Source organism: Rousettus aegyptiacus, unplaced genomic scaffold (genome assembly GCF_014176215.1).
Source record: "Rousettus aegyptiacus isolate mRouAeg1 unplaced genomic scaffold, mRouAeg1.p scaffold_m13_p_1, whole genome shotgun sequence".
Classification (NCBI taxonomy): Eukaryota; Metazoa; Chordata; class Mammalia; order Chiroptera; family Pteropodidae; genus Rousettus; species Rousettus aegyptiacus.
The window spans coordinates 58,513,978-58,536,134 of NW_023416284.1; the positions used below are offsets into that span (position 1 = coordinate 58,513,978).

The following is a 22,157-nucleotide window of genomic DNA, read 5'->3' on the forward strand; positions in this document are numbered from 1 at the left end:
TTAAGCTAGAGATTTACACGATTTAAAAAATATTTTAGAAAAATCGGAATGATTGCTGTATGGAAAAGCCTATAGAAGGACAAGAAGGGAAGCAGAGAGACCAGTTCAAAAGATAATGTACCTTTCAAAAGATGATAGTGGATTGGCTAGGGATGCATTCAAGAAGTAGAATGTGGCAGACGTTGGAAGTATTTTGATAGTAGTACCAGTTGACCTTGCTGAGGGATTAGACATGGGGCATGAGAGAAAGGGTTAAAATTTTGTGTTGAATTTCATACAGTTATACAATTGTAATCATATCCCCTTACACTATAGAATTTTAAACATGAGGTTTTCATTTCTTTCATAATCTTAAAAAACAAATATAAGCATATTCTGGTATACTAGCATAGAGTTTGTGTTCCTGTTAAGTTTATATTTAGAATCTCATTGGTGTCAAAGTAATTACCTACACTGACAGCATCTAATTTTCTCAACTAGATATCTCAGTTTTAATAAATTCTGTCCCACATCAGTTTGAGAATATACTTGGAATAATTTTGATAAATGACGAATCATATTAGAAAATTCCCTAATACATAAGTCATTTTGGGAGCTGAAAAAATATTTTAAATCTGCAAAAAATATTTTATGCCTTTTTTTTGAATTCTAATTACATAACTAATGAATTCAAATCAGATTATAGAAAAATAACCAAAATAAAAAAATACACATTTGGATATAGGTAGTATTTTTAATAAAGGTTTTCCAGCAATAATTACAATATCTAAAGCCTTCTTAATATTGTAAATGCAACATATTCCTTTCATAGTAATAGTTGTAAATACTAATTTAACTTTTAGAAATATCTTTATTTTTATAATACATGAATAATAGTAGTAGAAAAGAAGAGAAAGTGATCTAAAACTTAAGAAATCAACAGGTCACTAGTAATGTACTCCAAAGCAATAAGAATAGGTTATTTTCATGATTTGCTCTTTTGATATTTGTTATCACATTGTAGTTTCAGTCAGCAAGTCAGTTAAAAATAAATATGTATAGATGTCACCCTTAATAAAGGTGTCTTTGTATATCTCGCACAGAATTTATATTCCAGATCACTGAAGTACAACATGCAATTGACCAACTTAAGAGAAAATTGGATACCGACAGCATGAATCTCATCATAGAAGTTAAGGTAATTTGCATCTCTCCTAATGAGATGATAAGATTTATCTTGAAATAAAGTATTTTGATATTTTAACTTTGGATGTCAATAGTATAAGGGTAGGAAAGATCGATTGTCTTAAAATTTTCGCTTTAACAACAAACAGAACAGATGAAAAAAAAGCAGTAACAACAATTAATTCCTGAAAAGATGCATGTTACAACAAGGCCAGAGTAAAATTTAGGAAAATTCCAGTGAGAATTTTTTTAAAAAGTACCCTGTCAATCAGTATAAAGTCTCAATAAAACGTTTAGAAGGGGTAGTTTTCATGTGCTAGGGTCATTCAAAAATAAGTCTCACAAACCACTGAGCTCTCTCAAGTCCCATTTGTTTTTCCTTCTCTTGAGTAATTATCTCACTCTCTCCAGTCATTTTCATATGTATACTTACATGAATGCTCTCAATTCACCTCTTTATCAGAAATGGCTTTATGACACAGAATAACGACCCCTTTCTAGAATAGGCACTGTCCAAGAGAACTTTCTGTGATGATGGGAGTGATTCATACCTGCACTGTGTGATATGGTAGCCACTAGAGACAGAAGGATATCGGGCACTTGAAATGTAGCCTTCCTAGTGACTAAGGATTGAATTTTAAATTGTATTTATTGTAGTTCATTTAAATTTAAACAGCTGCATGTGGCAAATGACTACTGTATTGCATGGCACAGCTTAGACCCTTTTAACTAGCAACACTCTCAAGGCTAAGCCTTGGCTGGGCACTGAGAAGCTTAAAACTTAAGGTACAGAAAAGAAGAAGGGCAAGGGACAATTTTTAACAAAATATGAATATTAGTAGTCTTACATGGTATGCACTAAAAACATTAATTCATTCAATGAATGAAAACTGCATATTCAAAAAATGGAGAGAAAGCCATAGTGGAAACTACACTTAAGGATGTTGGGTGCATAAAAGGGAATAATAGAAATGCCTCCAGAGCCTTCAGTTATGACTCTTTCAATGCTCTTTACTTCTGGAAAGTATACACATTAGGTCTCACCATCTTTGTTTATTTTATCATCATAAATATCACTATGAATGGTTGAAACCCATATTAAAATCTAGTACAAATACAAAAACAGGAAAGAATAATAGGAAAAAGACAAGTTTTCAGCTTACACTGGGGAAAAATTCTACATTTAACCATAATGCCTAATTGGCACATAGTACACGTTATTAGTATGTATTACTTATTTCTGAATCGTTTACTCAAAACTTACCTATAAAATTCAAAAGTAAGGGGCGGAAAACCTAGCCTGTGTGTGTTGTAACCGTATTCAAGTTAGTCTAGTGTAAAGAGTGCTTCTTTAAATTTAATATGGCATCACTGAGGTATGGATCCTTTCGAAACGGATCTGACTCAATGGTCTGGAGTAAAGCCTGAGATTCTTCATTCCTAAGAAGCTCCCAGGTGATGCAAATGCTGCTGGTCCACAGACAGTATATGGAATAGTAAGGGCACTGGCACCAGATGGTTTGAGTTTGAATCCTGGCTGTGCCACTTGTCAGTTTTATACCTGGAGTAGGTTACTTAACTACTAAGCATCTCGGTTTCCTCAGTCTCTATAAATTTTTTGGAAGAATTAAAGGTATTATTCCATTTAGAAGAGTGCCTGCCACAGAATAGCACTGTTATATTATTGAAGTACCTGTTCAGTTTCTGAGCACTGGCAATTAAGGTTCTTGTAATTTGTTTTTTCAGTTTTTTGGTGTGTTTTATTATTATCTATTTATACTTGAGAACAATGGATTTTGAAGCTTGAGCAAAAGATACAATTCTCATTCAATTTTTTTTAAAGCAGTTTAATTTTTTTTATTCTTATATGCTAATAAATGAAATTATTTCATAGCATATTAGCAGTCAATAAGCGTGCTTATTCAACAGGACTTATGACCTATACATTTCCCATGGTGATCCAGTGGGAGTGAAGGGAAATGAGAGAAAACAGTTAAAGCAGTTACAAAAACCCTATTTACATGACATTTATGTAATTTTGGGGGGTATAATGAAGTTAACTTTTGAAAGATAATTCCTTCTATAGATGAGAAAACAAGCAATTTCAGGTATATGCACATTGAAAGCTGAATCAACATAGAATAAAATTAATACATCTTCATAGCCTCATTAGGTATGTTAATTTAAAACTTTTGTTTGCCTAAACATTAAATGTTTATTTGAACAGATTTGTTTAATCTTTGTTTTCCTTGGCAATGTTTTCTGTAAGTCATTAGATTTATGTTTTTTAACTTTATGTGGGTTTTACAAAGGGTTTCAGAAAAATATTAGATGTATAAAAGCAAAATTTTGATTAGATGTATTTGATGGTTGTAAATCTATTACATATTATATGATAGTACTGTTTCATTATTTTCAGTTTTAAATAGTAAATTTTAACTGTAGAATTTAAATTTAAAAATCATATTGTTTAGTAAATATGAATATATTTGCATGTAAATAGGGAAAATTAAATTTGTTCGTTGTATTTTAATTAAAAGCAATCGAAATATAAAAGAATAGAGATATTTTAAAAATCTACTCTAAACAAAAAATTTCCATTTTGAATTATGCATATTTTAAAAATTAGAATTGATTTGTAAGCATGTATTTTAATATCATGGGGGATTAACATAATAAAATTCTGAAAGTAATTGTTCCTAATTATAGTATTAAAACATTTTCTAGAGAAATATTTAAGAGGGTAAGTTGACTGGTCTCTTAACTTTGTTTCTGGACACTGAAGATATCAATACATGTGTATCTTTCAAATACAAACAATCACCTTTTATATGTTTTTTTGTATGTGTGTGTGTATTTTTTTAGGTGAGGCAACCCTTGGTTGACCTCACAGATTGCAAGGACCTTGTCAGTTTACAATTCCTTATTTTTTTTATTTTTTATGCCTACAGCACTAGTCTTCCTAGGTGGTCTCCCATCCAAGTACTAACCAGGCCCAACTATGCTTAGCTTCCAAGATCAGACGGGGTGGGGTTTGTTCAATAGCATGGCCGTAGACTCTTTTTACCTGTTTTTGATTATAGAAATAAGTAAAACATATAGCAACATGACAAACAATGTATACATTTTTTTGCCTTTTCAAGAAACTACATCTATTTATACACATCATTTTCTAAATCTTAATCGTTGACAGTGGATGTTCATGTCTGTCACAGCTTCGGTTTTAACGCTTTCCACATTTCTTCAGTTTGCTGTTTGGCTACAGCTTCTCCAGAGTAGTCAAGACAGTTTGCATTCCACATGCCAATGCCTCGTAAGCCACGGGTTTGTGTAAATGCTGCCTTTAAAGAAATGCTCTGTGGGTTATCATACCACACTTGATGAAAACGGCCAGCAGAATCCTATAAAATAAGCAAAAATGGACATTTTTTAAGTATTCAGTACAAGAAGAGGGAGAACATTCTTTTAATTCAAAGATTCAAAAAGGATACAATGAAATAATATAAATTTTAGGGAACACTACTTCGCAGCTCTATATTCCATGGTTCCATATTGATATTCTCCAGACATCACTGTTTGTGGCACTTTTACAAAAGCAAAAATTACACAAATGAACCTCCTAATATATTCCATTTAAGGTCCTTCTCATGCCCTAAGATTCCTTCTTGCTCTGACCTGATGAGTATCATCCAGAAGTACATCTGAGTCACTTGTGAAGCTTTTAAAAAGACAGACGTCTGGGACGCAGACCACATGAAACCTACTGAATCAGAACCTCCCAGGGCTGGTGCTTGGACATGTACTTGTTTGTTTTGCATTTTATGTAATGCCAATATGCAGCCAGGGTTAAGGAGGATCACTGCTCTGGTCCTCCCTACCAGCTTAGATGCTTTTTTGTGTTCTCTACGGTACCTGGAAAAGTGCCTGGTTGGGAGCTCAGCACATGCTCTGTTTATGTGAATCAGTCAGTCAAAAGGTAACAGCAATAGATGGGGAAAACTCTTTTCTACGTCTTGCAGAATTGATTCTAAGAGCCTGTCTGATCTGGACTCCATGGGTGCCTTATGCACACAGCTGATAAGAACTGTGAACTAGAAAATGGTCTTTCCACCCTGTAAGGTCCTTCTGCCCAGCAACACCTGCCCCTATCTAGTAATAACAATAGTCTCTCTCACGAGGTAAATAAGCCATTGGATAAGGGATAAAGGAAACAAGAAAGGAGCAGACCTAGGCAAATGGGTAGAGGAAAGGGGGAAACAAGTAGGAGATAAAAAAAATAGAATGACCTATAACTAAAAATAATTTATTCATGTTTATAGAAACCTGGGAAACTTTTTAAAGGCAGTTCTCAACTAATGCTGGTAACATTTTTTTTTTTTTGATGGTAGCACCACTGGAATTAGAATAGTCTCCTAAAATGGCTAATTTGAAGGACAGTAATCACTTGGTAAACGAATAAGCTGCGGCATATTTAACTACAATAGACTTATTATGTACAAGCATATCTTATGCTATATCTTACATTCCCTTCTTTAAAATATTTAGAACTCGAAAAAGCCATGCCTACTCTAGTAACAATTGCGATTCACTATTAGAAAGCAACTTGAGGAACCTATATATAAATATAAAATAAAAATATTTATTTTTGAAGATTTAGGAGCAAACCCAAATGCATTTGCTTTTCAGTTTTGCCATCTTATTAGCTAGTACTTTGAGCTTTAAGATACTGTTAAGAAATTCCAGATGCCTCAAAATAGTGAAGGATCAAAGGATGAAGAAGTGTGTATATGTAAGATTGACATATACATGATGAAAGCATAAATGCTTTCAAGAATATCAGATACAAGATGAAGTTGCTGTTGCTGAGGCAGCATAAGAAATTCTCTTCAATCACACCCAAAACTTCATTTTGGTTTCTAAGAATGTTACAGTGAATAAAAAGAGGAACAAAGGGCTATAACTAGATTTCTGTCTAAAGTGCCATGGAATCAATAGCCTTCAAGGATCATCGAAATGTTTTGTGAATTCTAAGACCTTAAAGCAGCAGTCCCCAACCTTTTGGGCACCAGGGACCGGTGCTCCTATGAGAATCTAATGGCGGATGATCTGAGTTGGAGCTGAGGTGGTGATGTTAGTGCTGGGGAGCAGCCACAAATAAAATAAAGGTTCACTTGCTTGCCTGCTTGCTGTTCACCTCCTGCTGTGTGTGGCCCAGTTCCTAACAAGCCACTGACCTCTACTGGTCTGTGGCCCTAGGATTTGGTGACCTGTGCCTTCAAGAATGTGTCGTCTTGTTAATTAAGGAAAACTTAAGTCAGGGATTCGGAAAGCACTACGTCACAGTGTAAACCGTTATTCTGTATTACACATTTCTAAATTATGTATAATTGGTTATATACACTCATTACCAAGCTGATATCCATGAAAACACTCTTCCCCCTACATGTTTCTAAGACCTCTGAGAAATAGGCTCTTGTGTTAAACAGTTAAACAGCTTATGTACTGCAGTATTTCCCTATTCCTTTAATATAACGTTGTACATTATAAATATCTAAGATCAACATACGGTATGCATTGTTTTCCAAATATTTTTGGCCATGGTATATATGTATTTGTGTGTGTGTGTGTGTGTGTGTGTGTGTGTGTGTGTGTGTAATAGTAACAGTTCCCAGAACAGAGTTCTATAAATACTGCTTGCCAAAGACATGGTTACATTATGCTCTAGCTTAATGGGTATGTACACTAGATTCTAAAGTTTAGAAAACTCTGCAGTAAAGCTTTCTATATAATTGACATACGGACATGTATAGATGTTTGTCAATTATAATTTGTTAAATATGTATGTTTGCACTCACATTTTATAAAAGAAAACCACGCCATTAGTAAAAAATATAAATGCTTACTGGTAATAACTTGCATTATATGATTTTAGGGCTCCATTTATAGTAACACCATTCTGTGGTTACTATAAAATTCAAAGATGATTTATACTTAGACTTTCAAGGTGTATAAAAGTTTATTATGCTAAAGGTAAATTATGAATCTCATCGCTTTTATTTGGCTCTCTGGTATGGCAACTCCTATTTATCAAATACTACCTGATAGACTTGCTAATTATTCACTCTATTTCTTCAAGTCTCTGTTTGTAATATTTTTCATCTCTAATTTTCATATTGTTTATAACTTGTCTAATATCACATAGTTTGACTGAATTGTAAAATAAATCTGAAATGATGCCAGTTTCCATTGTAAAGTCCATGATAGTGTGTCTCTTGTTCTCAGCCTCATTTCTCTCTATGTAAGACTTTATCTAGACATAGAGGCTTTCAGAGCTAGCAACCTATTTCAGCCAAGAGCTCTTCTAGAAGCTACAGTCATCGTACACAATTGTCAACTACTCAGGAAATGCTGTTTGTGAGATGCATGTTTTTATTACGTCATTTCCAGTAACAGTGGCCCATGCAGAGTAGTTCTACTGTGAGCATCACTTGAGTTGCCCACCAGGGAAGTAACGTTCCTGATAACAGATCCAAAGAGAAGTTTACTCATGTAAACAGAAGCTTGTATGTTGTACCTTAAAAGAAGACTAATAGAAATTCTCAGTATCAAATATGCAATTATGAAAATATGCAGTTACAAAATCCAATAGAATAAATGTTTATAACTTGTGAAAACTCTTACTTTATAGTTATAGTAAGGAGACTGCTTATCTTTATTCCACTGGATTCCGGAAATAGAATTGTTTACTTGCTCCATGATGGTTTTATAGGTCACCTGATGGCTGTTAGCACCCACACAAGGACCCTTCGTGTAAGGGACTTTCGCAGTGGTACAAACATCAGCCTAGTAATGCAAATTTTTTCATGTTATAGATTATCAGTTAAGAGCCAAATCAGAAAATACAATGAAATATAATGAAAACTATTTATTAGAAATAAAACATATACTATAGATAGACATCCTGACTATAAAGTGTGAAAATTATACTAAATTTTATTATGACAGGAAAATATATAACAATCAGAAATGTTCATGGGATTAAATAATTAAACTCAACTTTTTAGCCTCCAACTACATTTCAGAAATTCTAAAGTTTACATATCCTGTAAATAGAGAAGTTTACAAATTGGAAATATAGTTTATATATGTGAATCAAAACAAGCTCTAATAATACAAAAGTAAGAGAAAAAGCTTACATAAGAAATGAGCCATTCTTACCTTTGATAGAGTCAGGCAGGTATAATCATAACCATACCAGGGAACACCCATTACAAGTTTCTTAGGATTAATGCCCATCTTGATGTAGTCTTCATATGCTAATCAAATAGAGACAGAAAAAACATATTATTTTTTCTTTACATGTCTACTAATTTGTTTCTATAAGCTGTGCAATCACTCAGAATCTAAATTTGTAAACGCAGGTACATTAATGCAGAATTCCAACAGTATTTCTCTAATATATTATAAAAGTCATCCCTTAAGATCTATACATCTAAATCACTTTCTATACTATTTCTTTTGAGTAATAAAAACATTTAAAATAATCAAGATCAAATTGATGCAAATTATTACAAAATTTAATTCTAGGAAGAACACCACATTTCAGAAAAGTATGCTAATTGTGTCTATTAATTCCTGAGATGTGATATATTTGCTATTCCGGATTCTAAAGTTTCAAATAAGTTCTATAAGTTTTGAATTTTCTGTCTTGGATGGTCTCAGAATTTTTTATAGACAGCACAAGTGTTTCCGTGTTTTACAAGTATCATATAAATATGGATTAAAGCCAGGGATAAGACACTCTATACTAGATTATCTGTAGTTATAGGAAACAAAGAGAAAAATGAACAAATTCCTGGTACTCTCAATCTCTTTCTTGCCCAATGCAGCAAAATTTGCTGGAACACCAAGAAACGTTCCAAGGTTGTCTAGAAAGTTAAGTAAGTTTGCTACTTTTCAGAGCCTTTAAAGTTATTGTGTACTGTTAAATATCCAAGATGGAGGTGAAGTATGGATCATTTCCCAAGCATATTTGATAATGAACCTTTTATTGATAGAACACAGTTGTCATCTCTTCCATGAAACAGAGTTTGGGAATACTGGATTAAATAATTATTTTTTAATTGTAACAGAATTAAATTATGTTTTCAAATTTTTAATAGTATGTGCTTGTGATCAGACTATTTTTTCCCAACGAACAGGATTTGCTAAAATTAGGTCAGGTCCTCAGATTTTATCTCTGTATGAAAAAGAAAAGATTTTTTTTTTTATTTGTTAACCAATCAACACTTACATCAATGCCAACTATCCCAGAAAATTTCACTTGAATCCAAAAGATAACAAGCAAACTTATTCAATTGGCTGATGGGATGTATATAAACCAGTCCAAACTTTGGCAAGGATAATGCAAAGGCCACATCATCTGAATGATAGATTGGAAGTAATTAAGAAATTCTAATGTTATACAGGCATACCACTTGATCGCATTTTACTTTATTGTGCTTGACAAGTGTTACTTTTTTATGAGTTAAAGCCAGACTCTCTACAAACAAAAATCTTATGACTCACTTTATTTTGATGGTCTAGAACCAAACCAACAATATTTCAGAAGTATGACTGTAATTTGTAATATTACATGGGTACTAATAGTAAATGCCAAATAAGATAAAGCCAGTTTTATCAATCACGTATAGTGGGTACCCACTTCATAACTACCTTTGCTTTAAAATTATTTAACATTGGTTATTTCAACAAAAACATCATGCCAAATTCTAGATAATCGAATATCTTCTTTGTGTAGTTTTGTGACAAGAATGTTGACTTGAAGTTAGAATGCCTTCTTGAGTCCAAACTATATAATGCTTAATAACAGTGCCAGCATGAGAACATAACACCTTTCATCTCACCTATAATCGAATGCTAATAATAATATATCTATCCCTCAAGATTTTTAGAATAATTAAGTGAAAATTTCAAAACTTTGAACATTTTTGTAAACTTGAAAGCTCTCCAAATTAGGTGCTTTTTATGTTTCAAGAAAGCTTTACAAATGGAAAAGGTACACGAATGACTTAGAAATACTAAAATATATCTTAATGTTTGAGATTATGGAATTAAGATTACTAACAAATTATTGTTTTGTGAATTCTTACCAGCTAATGTGTCAGCGTAGGGAGCATTGCTTCCTGCAATACAGTCTGCCCAGGACAGACTGTGTTCATCGTAAGACATCACAAAGACAAAATCACAAGTATTTGCAATTTCAACGTAATTATATCGCCTGCCTGTATACTTCGGAGTCCAATTAAAATCAAATGTTACCTGTGGAAAAACATGCACATTTTACATAACATGATCAAATATGCATATGTCAGATATGCTTACCTATATGAATGTAGGATTCAGCATACACAGAACTAAAGTTAGAAGGGTTCTAAGAAATGTACTTTTTGTCTACATGGACTGACTCAGACATATATTTGGACAATATTTTGGACATATATTGGGATAATAAACATATATTTGAACCCAGACATCTTTGGCCAATACCAGGATCAGAGCGCTGTATAGGAGCTTTAAATTCAAATGTCTTCAAAGGTCAGACTGAAAACTCAATTGATTAAAGGGAACAGATATAATGACAGTAGGGTATGGTGGGGCCTGTAAGCAACTGGAGAGCAAAAGCACACTAAAAGAATTCAGATACAAAAGTTTTCAAAATATTGTGCAGGCTAAATAGGTCATCTGTTGTCATAAGCTGACAGACCTGTCCAGGAAGTTGGAGCCCCTGATTTACAAGTACCTGACATGGGAGGTTGAGATGAGTCTGGTGGCCTGCATACCAAGTATTCACTATTCTTGATCAAAATTAAACTCATCTGAAATCTGAATTCCACACTGACAAACCTCCCTTCTTGTATAAAGCCACAGAGCAATCAATCCTTATATCATTTATTATCTTTCCAATGATTCTCAAATTCATGTTGACCCACTGCCCAGAATCACCTGGCACAACTGGATAAAAACAGAGTTCCTAGGCTTTATCCCAGACCTACTGAATCAAGCACTGGGGATACTTTTAACAAGCACTCCCACGAGATCCCGAGATCGGTTAAGAGTCACTGGTTAATAATACTTATGTAATAAATTTTACATAGGTAGTTATTTCCTACTTAACTAGATTTTAAATCTTTGAAAGGCATGTAGCATTCATTAACTTTAACGGTTTTTAAATATCTTATTAGACATCAAGGAGCTGGTCTCTGTCTTAAAAAAACCCACTGTTTAGCCTAGTAGTTTTTTTTTTTTAGTTTTAGTGAAGTATAATTGACAATTAAAATTATAATCTATATAATGAACAACGTGATAATTTAATATGTTAATATATTGTGAAAGAATTCTCATCATCGAGTTAATTAACACATCTATCAGCTCACATATTTACTTTATTAATAACACTTAAGTTCTACTTTATTAACTTATTTTAGCTTTATGACACAATATTATAAACTATAATCACCATGTTATATAATAAATTTTCAGACCTTCATCCTCTTATAATGGAAAGTTTATACCCTTTACCAATCTCTTCCTGTTTTCTTCAACCCCTGAAAACCACCTATTCTCTATTTCTATGAGCTTGAATTTTTTTAAGAGTCCACACATAAGTGATATCATGCAGCATCTAGATTATTTCACTAAGCCTATGCCCTCCAAGTCAGCTGCATAGTTACAAATAACAGAATTTCCTTCTTGTAATCGATTTCTAATTTCATACCACTGTGGTCAGAAAAGATACTTGATAACATGATTTCAATCTTCTTAAATTTACTAACATATGCTCTATCCTGGAAAATGTTGCATGTATGCTTGAAAAGAATGTGTATTCTGCTGCTGTTGAATGAAATATTCTATTAATGTCTGTTAGGTCCCATGTATCTAACATGTAGTTTCCTTATTGATGTTTTCCTGTTGCTTATCTGTCAGCATGATCTATATCCATTGCTGTATGTAGAGTATTGAAGTCCCCTACTATAATTGTATTGTTGTCTATTTCTCCCTTCAGATATGTTAGCAATTGCTTAATATATTTGGGTGCTCTGATGTTGGGAGCATAAATATTTACAATTGTTATATCCTCTTGGTGAATGAATTCCTTAATCATTATGTAATAACCACTTTTTGTCTAAAGTCTAGGCAAAAAAGTCCACCGTTTTTTACTTAAAATCTATTTTGCCTGATATAAATACATTTATACTTGCTTTCTTTGGTTTTCATTTGCATGCAATATATTTTCATTCCCTTCATTTTGGTCTATATGTGTCCTTAAAGCTGAAGTGATTCCCTTATAGGCAGGATACAGTTGGATCTTGTTTTTCAAATCCATTCAGCTACTCTATGTCTCTTGATTAGAGAATTAATCTATTCATATTTAAATAATTATTGATAAAGCAATTGTTGATAGTAGTAGTTGACAGCAATTTACTAAGGCCATTTTGCTAATTGCTTTTTAGCTATTTTGTAATTTCTTTTTTCCTTTCCTCTCTTGCTCCCTTCCTTTGTGACCTGATGCTTTCTTGTAGTGACATATTTGATTCCTTTCCCATTATCCTTTATGTATCTGTTATAGGTTTTTGCCTTGTAGTTACAGGGCTTACACGAAAAAATTTTTGTAACTAGATATATAGTGATGGATGTTAACTAGACTTACTATGGTGATCATTTCACAATATATACGAATATTAAATTATGCATAACTAATGTTATATGTCAATTATGCATCAATAAAAATAATTTTAAAATTTGAAAAAATCTTAGAGTCTATTTTAAGTTGATAACTTAAAATGCATACAAAAGCTCTAGCTCTCCTATTTTATGTTTTTGATGTCATTATATATCTTTTTAAAATTCTATATCTGGTAACAAATTATTGTAGTTATACTTATTCCTAATACTTTTGTCTTTTAACCTTATAGTAGAATTATAAGTGATTTATCCACAACTATCATAATACTATAGTATAAATAAATTTAGTATAATCTACCCTTAGCCGTGAGTTTCATACTTTCATATGTTTTCATGTTACTAATTATCATCTTTCACTTCAGCTTGAAGAAGTCCCTTGAACATTCCTTGTAAGGCTGGTCTAGTGGTGATGAATACCTTCCACTATTGTTTGTCTGGAAAACTCTCTCTCTCCTTCAATGCTGAAGGACAGCTTTGCCAGGTAGGAATATTCTTACTTGGCCATTTCTTTCTTGTAGCACTTTGAATATCTCATCCCACTCCCTTCTGGCTTGCAAAGTTGATACTGGAAAACCCACTGATTGTCTAATGGTGGTGGTGGGGATGGAGTTCACTTATACATAATAAGTTGCCTCTCATTTGCTGTTTTTAAGAATCTTTGTCTTTAATGTTTGACAGTTTAATTCTGTGTCTTGATGTGGGTCTCTCTGGTCTTATTTTATCTGGATGTCGATTTCTTTTCCCTGATTTGGGAACTTCTAGCCTTACTTCTTTGAATAAGCTTTCTGCCCCCTTCCTCCCTTCTTCTTCTGGGAAAAGATATATACTGGTCCTCTTCATGTATCTCTTAAGTCCCTTAAGCTATCCTCACTCTTTTTCATTCTTTTTTCTTTTAACTGCTCTGATTAGATGACTTCTACTGACTCTGAGTTGGCTGACCTATTTTTTTTTTTTGCTTGTTTTAGCTTGCTCTTGAAATTTCTGTTGAATCTTTCAATTCACTGATTATATTCTTTAGCTCTAAGAATTCTATTTGGTACTTCTTAATATTTCCTATCTCTTTGTTAAAATCTTCATGCTGTTAATGCATTACTATCCTGATCACAGCGAGCATCTTTATGACCATTATTTTGAACTTTTAATTGGGTAAATTACTTATCTCCCATTTATTAAGGGTTTTCAAAGTTTTTATCTTATTCTTTGGTTTGGAACATGTTCTCTTGTTTCTTCATTCTACATTAGATTAAACAGCTATACTTTCTAGTCTTGATACAGTAGTCTCTTGGAGGAGATGAAACTTGTCAATCAGCGTGGCTGAAATTCCTAGTTGCCTCTCAAACCTTTGTGATTGTCCAAGCTGCCTTTGTTCTTATCGTCTCTCAGTAATCAAGGGTGTGCCAAGACTCACCAGTGTCTCAAATGGGAGAATTACAGTGAGCACATAGATGCAGGCTGATGAGAAGCTGGACGCTCAGGCATCTGGGAAAGAATGCAGTTAAACCACCTCCTGAGAAAAACTGGGAGACGGACATTTTTAGCCTGTTTCCTCTGTGCTGAGCCCAAGTGTATAGCCATAGGGGGCTCCTGCTCCATTTAAAAACTGCTTCTTTATTTGCTATAGTCCTTAGGAACTCATGAATTTAAGACCTGTTGTCTATTAGAGCTACATGATTTGGGGGCCCATCCATCATGCAAGAACCTTAAAAGCTGGGGCACTAAATGTGCATTCCAAAGCCTTTGCTCCTCAGGAATAAGCTGGGAGTTGGGAGTCACTTCCTGATGATATGGTGCTATATTAGGGTTGGGGTTTATGGCGAGGGTTTGTCTCAGCTTTTTCAACACATTTCAATGTGGTTATTTTCTCAGTCTCCCTGTGTGTAAGATCACTCAGCTAGATTCTGAATTTCTCTCCAAGGAAATCACTCCATTTGTCACTGTACATACTATGCGTCCATGGAAGGAGGGACATTCAGGAGCCTCCCATGTCTCCATTTGGTCAAGAATCTCCTAGCCTAGTAGTTCTTACCATAATCACCTATGAAACTTAAAATAATATGGCCTCTGGCTCACTCAAACCATCTGAATAATCATCTTTGGGAGTGGGCTCCAGCTTGTGTGTGTACTTTTTATAAAATTCCTTGTTACCTTGATATGGTGCCAAATTTGAGAATCACTAATCTGGGCCTCATCATCCTTTGTCACTGCCTGGTATAATATGTTGTGCTGTGATCTTCTGTCCTAATCACACTTTGTATGGCAAGGGGAAACTCTGCCTTTTGTCACAGTTCTGACTAGTTTTATGGAATTAGTCTTTTGAGCCTTAGTGGGCCTCAAGGGCTTTACATGTAATTCAGAGTCCATGGAACATCTGAGACATTTCTCCAGAACCACCTCTACCCTCAGGAAAGAGCGGTCTCTGTCCTGCACTGGTAAAAGCAGAGCCTGGTCAGCTAAGCCTTTCCTGATTCTGGCTGGTCCTTTTGCCTATCTAATATCACTAACCCTGCTGTGAAGCAAGAAGGTGAGAAATCCATTCTGTATTTTGATGTCTATAGAGAACAAATCTAACACCTTAAAACTTTGTAAAATTTCTTTAATACAACCTCCAAAGTTTCAGAAAATTTTAAAGATATCTGTGTTGAAATTCTGTATACTCGATTACTATAAAAACTTCTATTACTCATATTTTCATGAATATATTGCAATAGAGAAATTTAGGGAATGCCAAAAACAATCAAATGGATTTTTACCTGTGATCCCTGAATTTCACGATGGAAAGTGTCTGCAGTTTCTTTGACTAAAGAAGTTAATGCATCATGTTCAGGTGAGAATCTTGAAATTTCTTGCTCTATGTCTAAATTAATTCCATCCATATATTGTTTTTTGGACAAGTTTACTTGTTGAGCTATCCAGGACGCTCTGAAAGTAGGATCAACGATCTTCTTTAAGGGTACATCTCCTGTGGAAGAAATACACGACTTCTGTACATATATGCTTTTCACAGTTTAACAACATTTACTTCACAAACCCATTTCAAAGAGATCACAATGTCCTTAAAACATATCATTATTTTGAAATACTAAGCTCCCAGCTTAAGTTTGCTAATTGCAGAAATCATATAACAAAATAAGAAAAAGTCATTACTCATTCATTTCCAAAATAACCATTATGAATAATTAGGAAAATCATTCTCAAGTTAGAAGCAGAAATGGTGGACTACGACTAGCTAGTCCACCATGCAGTAGTTTTAAGTTTTAACAGTAATTGTATCTGTGAAATGAATTAAACAGTATCCAATCTTAGGATGCTAAAAAATATACCACATGAACATGAAAAGGGAAGTTTTTGCATAGTCTGGATAGCAAACAATGCAAATAAACTTATCAATTGTCTGGACACATCTGGTAAAAACTGTCACTCACCTTTCAGCACTACTCTGGCTCCTTTTGAATGAGCATAGCACATAAGTTCTGAGTCATAATTGTCGAAAAGTACCACGGTTGTAATCTGTGACCAATCATAAAATTTCCAAGTTTTGCCACCAACATGAAACACAAAGACCTGCCAGAACAAGAAGATAAGCACCATCATGCTAACGACCCATAATAACATTAATTAAACACTGACCATATATCTGGCACTGGTGGGCACTGAAAGTACAAGAGTAAATAAGACATAGGGGTGGGGGTCCCAATATAATTAGTGGCAGGAGAAATTAGCCAGCCCGGAAAGTTCAGAAAAATAGGCCAGGAACGAATAGTGGTAAGTGCCGAGGTCTGGAAGCACAGAGAGCATGGTGGTTGTATAACTAATGCTGAGCATGGAAGAGGCCTAAAATGTGGATTGCAACAGCAGAGAAGAAGCAGAAAGTGGTAGGCAGGGTTGAATCATAAAGGCATTGAAAGCCCTCTTGAGAAAATGTATTTCGTCCAAAAGAAATGGTTTTAAAGGAGAATTTACATGTTTGCATTTTAGATATGCATTTATGTATGCATTTTAGAAAAGTCCATTTAGTGAAGTGAAAAAGGATCCCAGAGAAGCTATAACTGGAGGCAGAATATCTAATAGGGAAGCTGTCGCAAGAATCTGGGCAAGAGATGATGATGGTGACCTTAACTGAAGCTGTGGAGCATCAGAGAGAGGGGAGATAAATGAACAGATCTGGAAGATCCAAAAGAGGCAAAATTGCCAGGATTTGGGGACTATTTGAATGAGTAAGGCAAGAGAAAGAGAGGACACTGATAACACTCAAGTTTCTGGCTGCTGCAGGTGGACCATAGGTTTTGCAATTCTGTGGGTGATTTTTGGTGAGCCGGACTTCTTAGAATAGTGCTCAAGTCAAGTTCTAAAGCAGCTGATCTTCTGTTTCTCCAGTATTTTTCCTCACAGATAATTCTAGAGGCACAGAAATCTCACTAATCGTTTTTATTTTATCCTAAATAAGGTGTTAAGTCATTGATTCAGCAAATACTTACTGAATTCCAATAAGGGATAGGCATAGAGACAAAGAGGTTAAAAAGAGGAACCAGATCCATTAGTTATTTAATGACAATAGTGTTAAGGGCCGCAATGTAATGCAGGGGCCATGACAGCACATAAAGGGTACCTGATACCCTAGTTGAGCAGGAAAACTTCCATGGACTATACACTTTCAGGAGAGGACTGAAATCTGGGGAATGACCTGGACAGAATGGAGGAGGGGTACCTATGGACAAAAAAGAGTACTCTCAGCGGAGAGAACACCAAAGGACAAAAGTTTCAATACTTCAGGAGAATTCTGAATTTGTGGAACCCAATCTGGCCGGAGCACAAGATCCTGCGAGTATGTGGAATCAGATTAAACTAGTAAGGTAGGTGGTGACAAGATCAAGTAAAGCTTTGTAGACAAGAATTTTGTATTTTATCCTGAGATGGATGGGAAGCCATTAGAGAATTTCAGGCAAGGGTGGAGCCTAAACTAAAATTTGCATTAAGGGAAAAGAAAGAAAGGGGGAGCGAAGGAAGGTAGGAGAGACAGTGAGGGAGAGATAGATCATTGGGCCACTATGAGTAGAACAGATGGGGAAGGTTGGTGGGGAGAGCTAGCTATAAAAGTTAAACTCAACATTTCTTAGTTTTCTCAATCTCTTTTTTTTTTGATTTTTCAGAATTTGCATAACTCATTTTTTCTGCTAAGCACTACCACTGAAATAATAAAACTTACAAAATGTGAAATTGAACAGCTCATCATTTTTAGACTCATATTTCCATCACAAACCTTATCCCCTATTTTAATTGATAATTAAAATCTAATTTGTTTAAAAGAAATACTGAGAGCTCTTGATATAATAGAAATCCCAAAAAACAACGGGATGAACCAATTGAAAATCTAAGGGGAAAAGCTATGTAGTCTGGCCTGTGTTTGAAAAATATAGGAGCGGTCAGTAGAGGAACAGACTACTTACCACGAACATACAAATGAACAATTTGCTTCTTTGCATAACGGATTTTCCATATGCCCCCAGAAACGGTCTACGCCACTTAGAGGTATTGGTGCTACAATAAGTCTTGCAGATGTTAGGTGTCCACACTAGGCAGGTTCTCCACAAACACTTTCACCTCTTTTATTTAGTCTCCTAATCAGTGTATGTGTTGTATTGACATTGAAATGTCCTTTCCTCAAAGTCTGTCCTTAAATGCTAGATTAAGAACTGGCCGTCGTCCCTAGCTTTACAAAAGAATTGCTCTTTGGACTCAGCCTTTAGACCTCCCTCATGTCCAATTCCTGCTGCAGTTATCAGTCTCTACAGCTGGTTGTCATGTTGCTTCCAAAATGGTTTGCTTAAAGTTGCTAAAGGCCTTAGAAATTGTTAGGTGAGTAGAAGGAAAAGTCACCGAAAGACACGTCTTTACCAGCCTTCTGGGTGGCTTTGAGGTGCCTAAACGTAGCGGCTGTGAGTGTAGGAAAGCAAAGGTTGTCAACACATCCTGCCCTCCAAAGTGCTGCTGGTAAGGCCAGACTGAGCCGCAGAGACACAGTGGGGTAAAGAAAGGAACTTGTGTTTGGAGGCAGCTCTGGGTTTGAATATTTGCCTGCCTCTTGCAGGCTGGCACTTGTGAGACGTGGGACGAGTTACTCAACCTCTCTGAGCCTGAGTTTCCTCATCTATGAGATGAAGAAATCCGTAACCAGAAAGGGCGTCAGCGAGTGGTGGAAGTTGATTTCAGCACCCACACCACTCTTTTTAGGGCTCGGCCCTACTCTTAACTTCTCTTTGGGCTTAAGAACCAGACCCAGAGGGGCAGGTGAGAGGCGCTTACCTCGAAGTCCGGGCGGCGGCGGATGGGTTGGCACAGCGCTGGATCCTGGCATGGGCAGTTGGCCGCGGCCGGGACTGGGAGCAGCAGGAGCAGCGGCAGCAGTATCAGCGGAGCGATTCCTGGGGCGCTGAGCGGAGGCCTTGCCAGAAGGCACAGGCGTCTAAGCAGTTGACTGGACATGCTTGTAAAGTCTCTGGGCATGCAGCTGGAAAGGGACTTTATTGAAGATACTGGCGAGGTGGGGCCTATCACATGGTGGAGGGTGGGGCAGGCTGGGAGGTGCTTTTGCTCAGTTGCTGGAGGGGCTGGTCCGTAGGCACGACTGGGATTGTGTGGGCTGGACATAGGAGAAAGGCCCTGGCGAATGTTTGCCCCAGTGGGCCAGTGCCCCCAGGGTACATCTGACCGCTTAACTCAATAAAGTAAATGTCATCAAACTAATTATATCCTCCACACACACACTGCAACTCTCTTTGACTTATTGTGTTATATAATCCTTGTGGAGTTTGAAAGGAGAGGGAGACTCCAGATAGAGGAGTAGGGGTTCTTGGAAAGGATGACTGGGCAACATGGTTGCAATGGCCAAAAGATTTTTAAGGTACTGATAGCCATTCTCAGTTAGCATGGCAGTTTGAATACAGTCACCTAATTTTGTTTTCTCATATGCTTGACCTCTCTAAAACCCTAAGCCAACAGCAAAATTTCGGACACTAGAAGTAAGTGTCCCAAGCCCCAACAGTGTAGTTAGGAAATAATAAAGAAATAAAATGGAGTTGTCATAGCCCGGCAAACAATATTACTTAAATTAGAATGGCTGAATCATGAAGCATAGATGATGATGATGATGATTATTATTATTTTGGCTAGTCTGAGAACTTAAAGTTAACTTTTTAGTTGTGCATCAATGCTGGGGGATTTGCATAAATCCTATAGGTAATGCTCTGAAGAACTTAGGAAATAATGTTTATGTATCCAGATCACCTGACATTCATTATCCAGACTGACCATCTGGAAGATCATCATCTCAGATCAAACCAGAGGCTAAAAACGCGGGACTAGTTCTTCTCAAGAATGTATTTTTTTACTAAAAGAATTTTCACCTTTTCTTTGTTCTTCAGAACTCTCTGACTATAACCTTGTAGTGTTTCCAAATTTGGAAATCTTATGATTCACGAATAACACTTTGTCACTTAATTCTAGCAAAACCTCCTGACTTATTTACACTTGGTCAATATTTATGGTGTCAGAAGTCACAGAATTGAAGAAGCCAGTACTTCAATTCCAGGGCCTCTGTTGGATTCCAGCAAAGTACCTGCTTGAGCCCTTTGTCTCTTTCATCTACGCAACAACTCTGGGATTCTAGTAATGAGTTCTGTGGGTTTCGAGTCTTCCTCCTTCATTGCAGTTCAGATGTTTTATAAATATAAAATAATTTAAGACTCTAATGGTCGTTCGGGAAAACCTTTACTTTAAATCCTCCCCAAACTCTCCCCCACCTTAAATGAAAGGATTCCCAGTTTCTCAGGTACAATGGAATACAAGCTTAGATAGATATGCAGAAGCATCTAAAAGAAGATGACTTCAAAAAACAGCTCTAAAAAAATTCCTGAGCAGATGCTTCAAAAAAAATTTTTATCTCTTGCTTGAAAGATGATGAGATTTTTTTAAGTTAATAAGTTTATGATTGTAAATTTAGCAAAATTGGAATTGAAGATTCAGAGCCTGAAAGGAATTAAAAAAAAAAAAAAAGACTTCTCTCTGAAGCCAAATAAAACTATGAACACAGAGGGTAAGAAGCAAAGTAGGGATGGTGTATCTGGGGGTAGATCAGCCTATGATATTACCTGAGTTACAACCCAATTCTTTGAGGAATTGAGAGCAAATGTCTTTGTTTCACAAAACTCTGTAAATCCAGAAAGCAGCTCTAGAAGCAGTTTAAAGCTCAGCTATCTTTATCTTTCTCAGTTTCTAAGATTAAAAAAAAAAGGTCTAGATGAGGAATTTTTTAAAAAGGTTCCTTTGCATAAGCAGCTTTCCTCTCCTTAAAATTAAAAACATTTTTTTTCAATTATAGTTGACATACTATATTAGTGTCAGGTGTACAACATAGTGACTAGACATTTATGTAACTTATAACTTGATCACTCCATAAATCTAGTACCCATCTGACACCATACATAGTTATTACTATGTTATTTACTATATTCCTTATGCTGTATTTTACATCCCTATGACTATTTTATAACTGGCAATTTGTACTTAATCCCTTCCCCTTCTTCACACACCCCCAACCAATCCCATTTGCCAACTATCAATTGGTTCTCTGTATCTATGAATTTGTTTCTGTTTTGTTTATTTTGTTCTTTAGATTCCACATATAAGTGCAATAGTATGGTATTTGTCTTTCTGCATCTAATTTATTTCACTCAGCAAAATACCCTCTAGATTAAACCATGTTGTCGCAAACAGCAAGATTTCATTCTTTTTTATGGCCGAGTAATATTCCATTGTACATACGTACTACATCTTTTTTATCCTTTCATATATCAATGTTGCTTCCATATTTTGGCTGTTGTAAATAATGCTGCAATGAACATAGGGATGCATATGTGTCTCGAATTAGTATTTTGGATTTCTTTTGATAAATACTCAGAAGTGGAATTGTCACATGGTAGTTCTATTTTTAATTTCTTGAGGAACCTCCATACTGTATTCTATAGTGGTTATACCAATTTACAATCCCATCAATAGTTTACAAGGGTTCCTTTTTCTCCACACCCTTACCAACACTTGTTATTTTTCGATTTATTGATGATAGCCATTCTGACAGGTGTGAGGTGATATATCATTGTGGTTTTAATTTGAATTTCCCTGATGACTAATGATGTTGAATATCTTTTCATATGTCTGTTGGCCATCTCTATGTCTTCTTTGGAGAAATGTCCATC

The 22,157-nt window shown here is 35.3% G+C and overlaps 1 protein-coding gene and 1 long non-coding RNA gene across 3 annotated transcripts in view; one reads left to right on the plus strand and one right to left on the minus strand.

Annotated features, from left to right (window-relative positions):
* LOC107511585 overlaps positions 1–22,157 on the plus strand; it is a 40,647-nt gene that overhangs the window by 12,781 nt on the left and 5,709 nt on the right. For both annotated transcript variants that reach the window (XR_001597108.2, XR_004955522.1), the window contains exon 3: positions 1,083–1,177. This is a non-coding gene — a long non-coding RNA (uncharacterized LOC107511585). The remainder of the gene's footprint in view (positions 1–1,082; positions 1,178–22,157) is intronic.
* On the minus strand, positions 4,240–19,434 carry LOC107511581 (di-N-acetylchitobiase-like). The gene is made up of 7 exons (XM_016146073.2): positions 19,210–19,434; positions 16,332–16,470; positions 15,660–15,868; positions 10,317–10,485; positions 8,383–8,480; positions 7,846–8,007; positions 4,240–4,565 (listed from the first exon to the last, which is right to left on the minus strand). The coding sequence occupies exons 1-7, from the start codon at positions 19,408–19,410 to the stop codon at positions 4,374–4,376; spliced, it is 1,170 nt and encodes a 389-aa protein (XP_016001559.2). The 5' UTR covers positions 19,411–19,434; the 3' UTR covers positions 4,240–4,373.

Bases quoted from the DNA above. Each gene is read 5' to 3' on its own strand.
- LOC107511581 (XM_016146073.2), bottom strand. From the start codon at position 19,410: ATGCCCAGAGACTTTACAAGCATGTCCAGTCAACTGCTTAGACGCCTG. The intron at 16,471-19,209 runs GTAAGCGCCTCT...TTGTTCTGGCAG, and splicing joins GCCGCCGCCCGGACTTCGAG to GTCTTTGTGTTTCATGTTGG. The intron at 10,486-15,659 runs GTAAAAATCCAT...GTTTTTCCACAG, and splicing joins GTGAAATTCAGGGATCACAG to GTAACATTTGATTTTAATTG.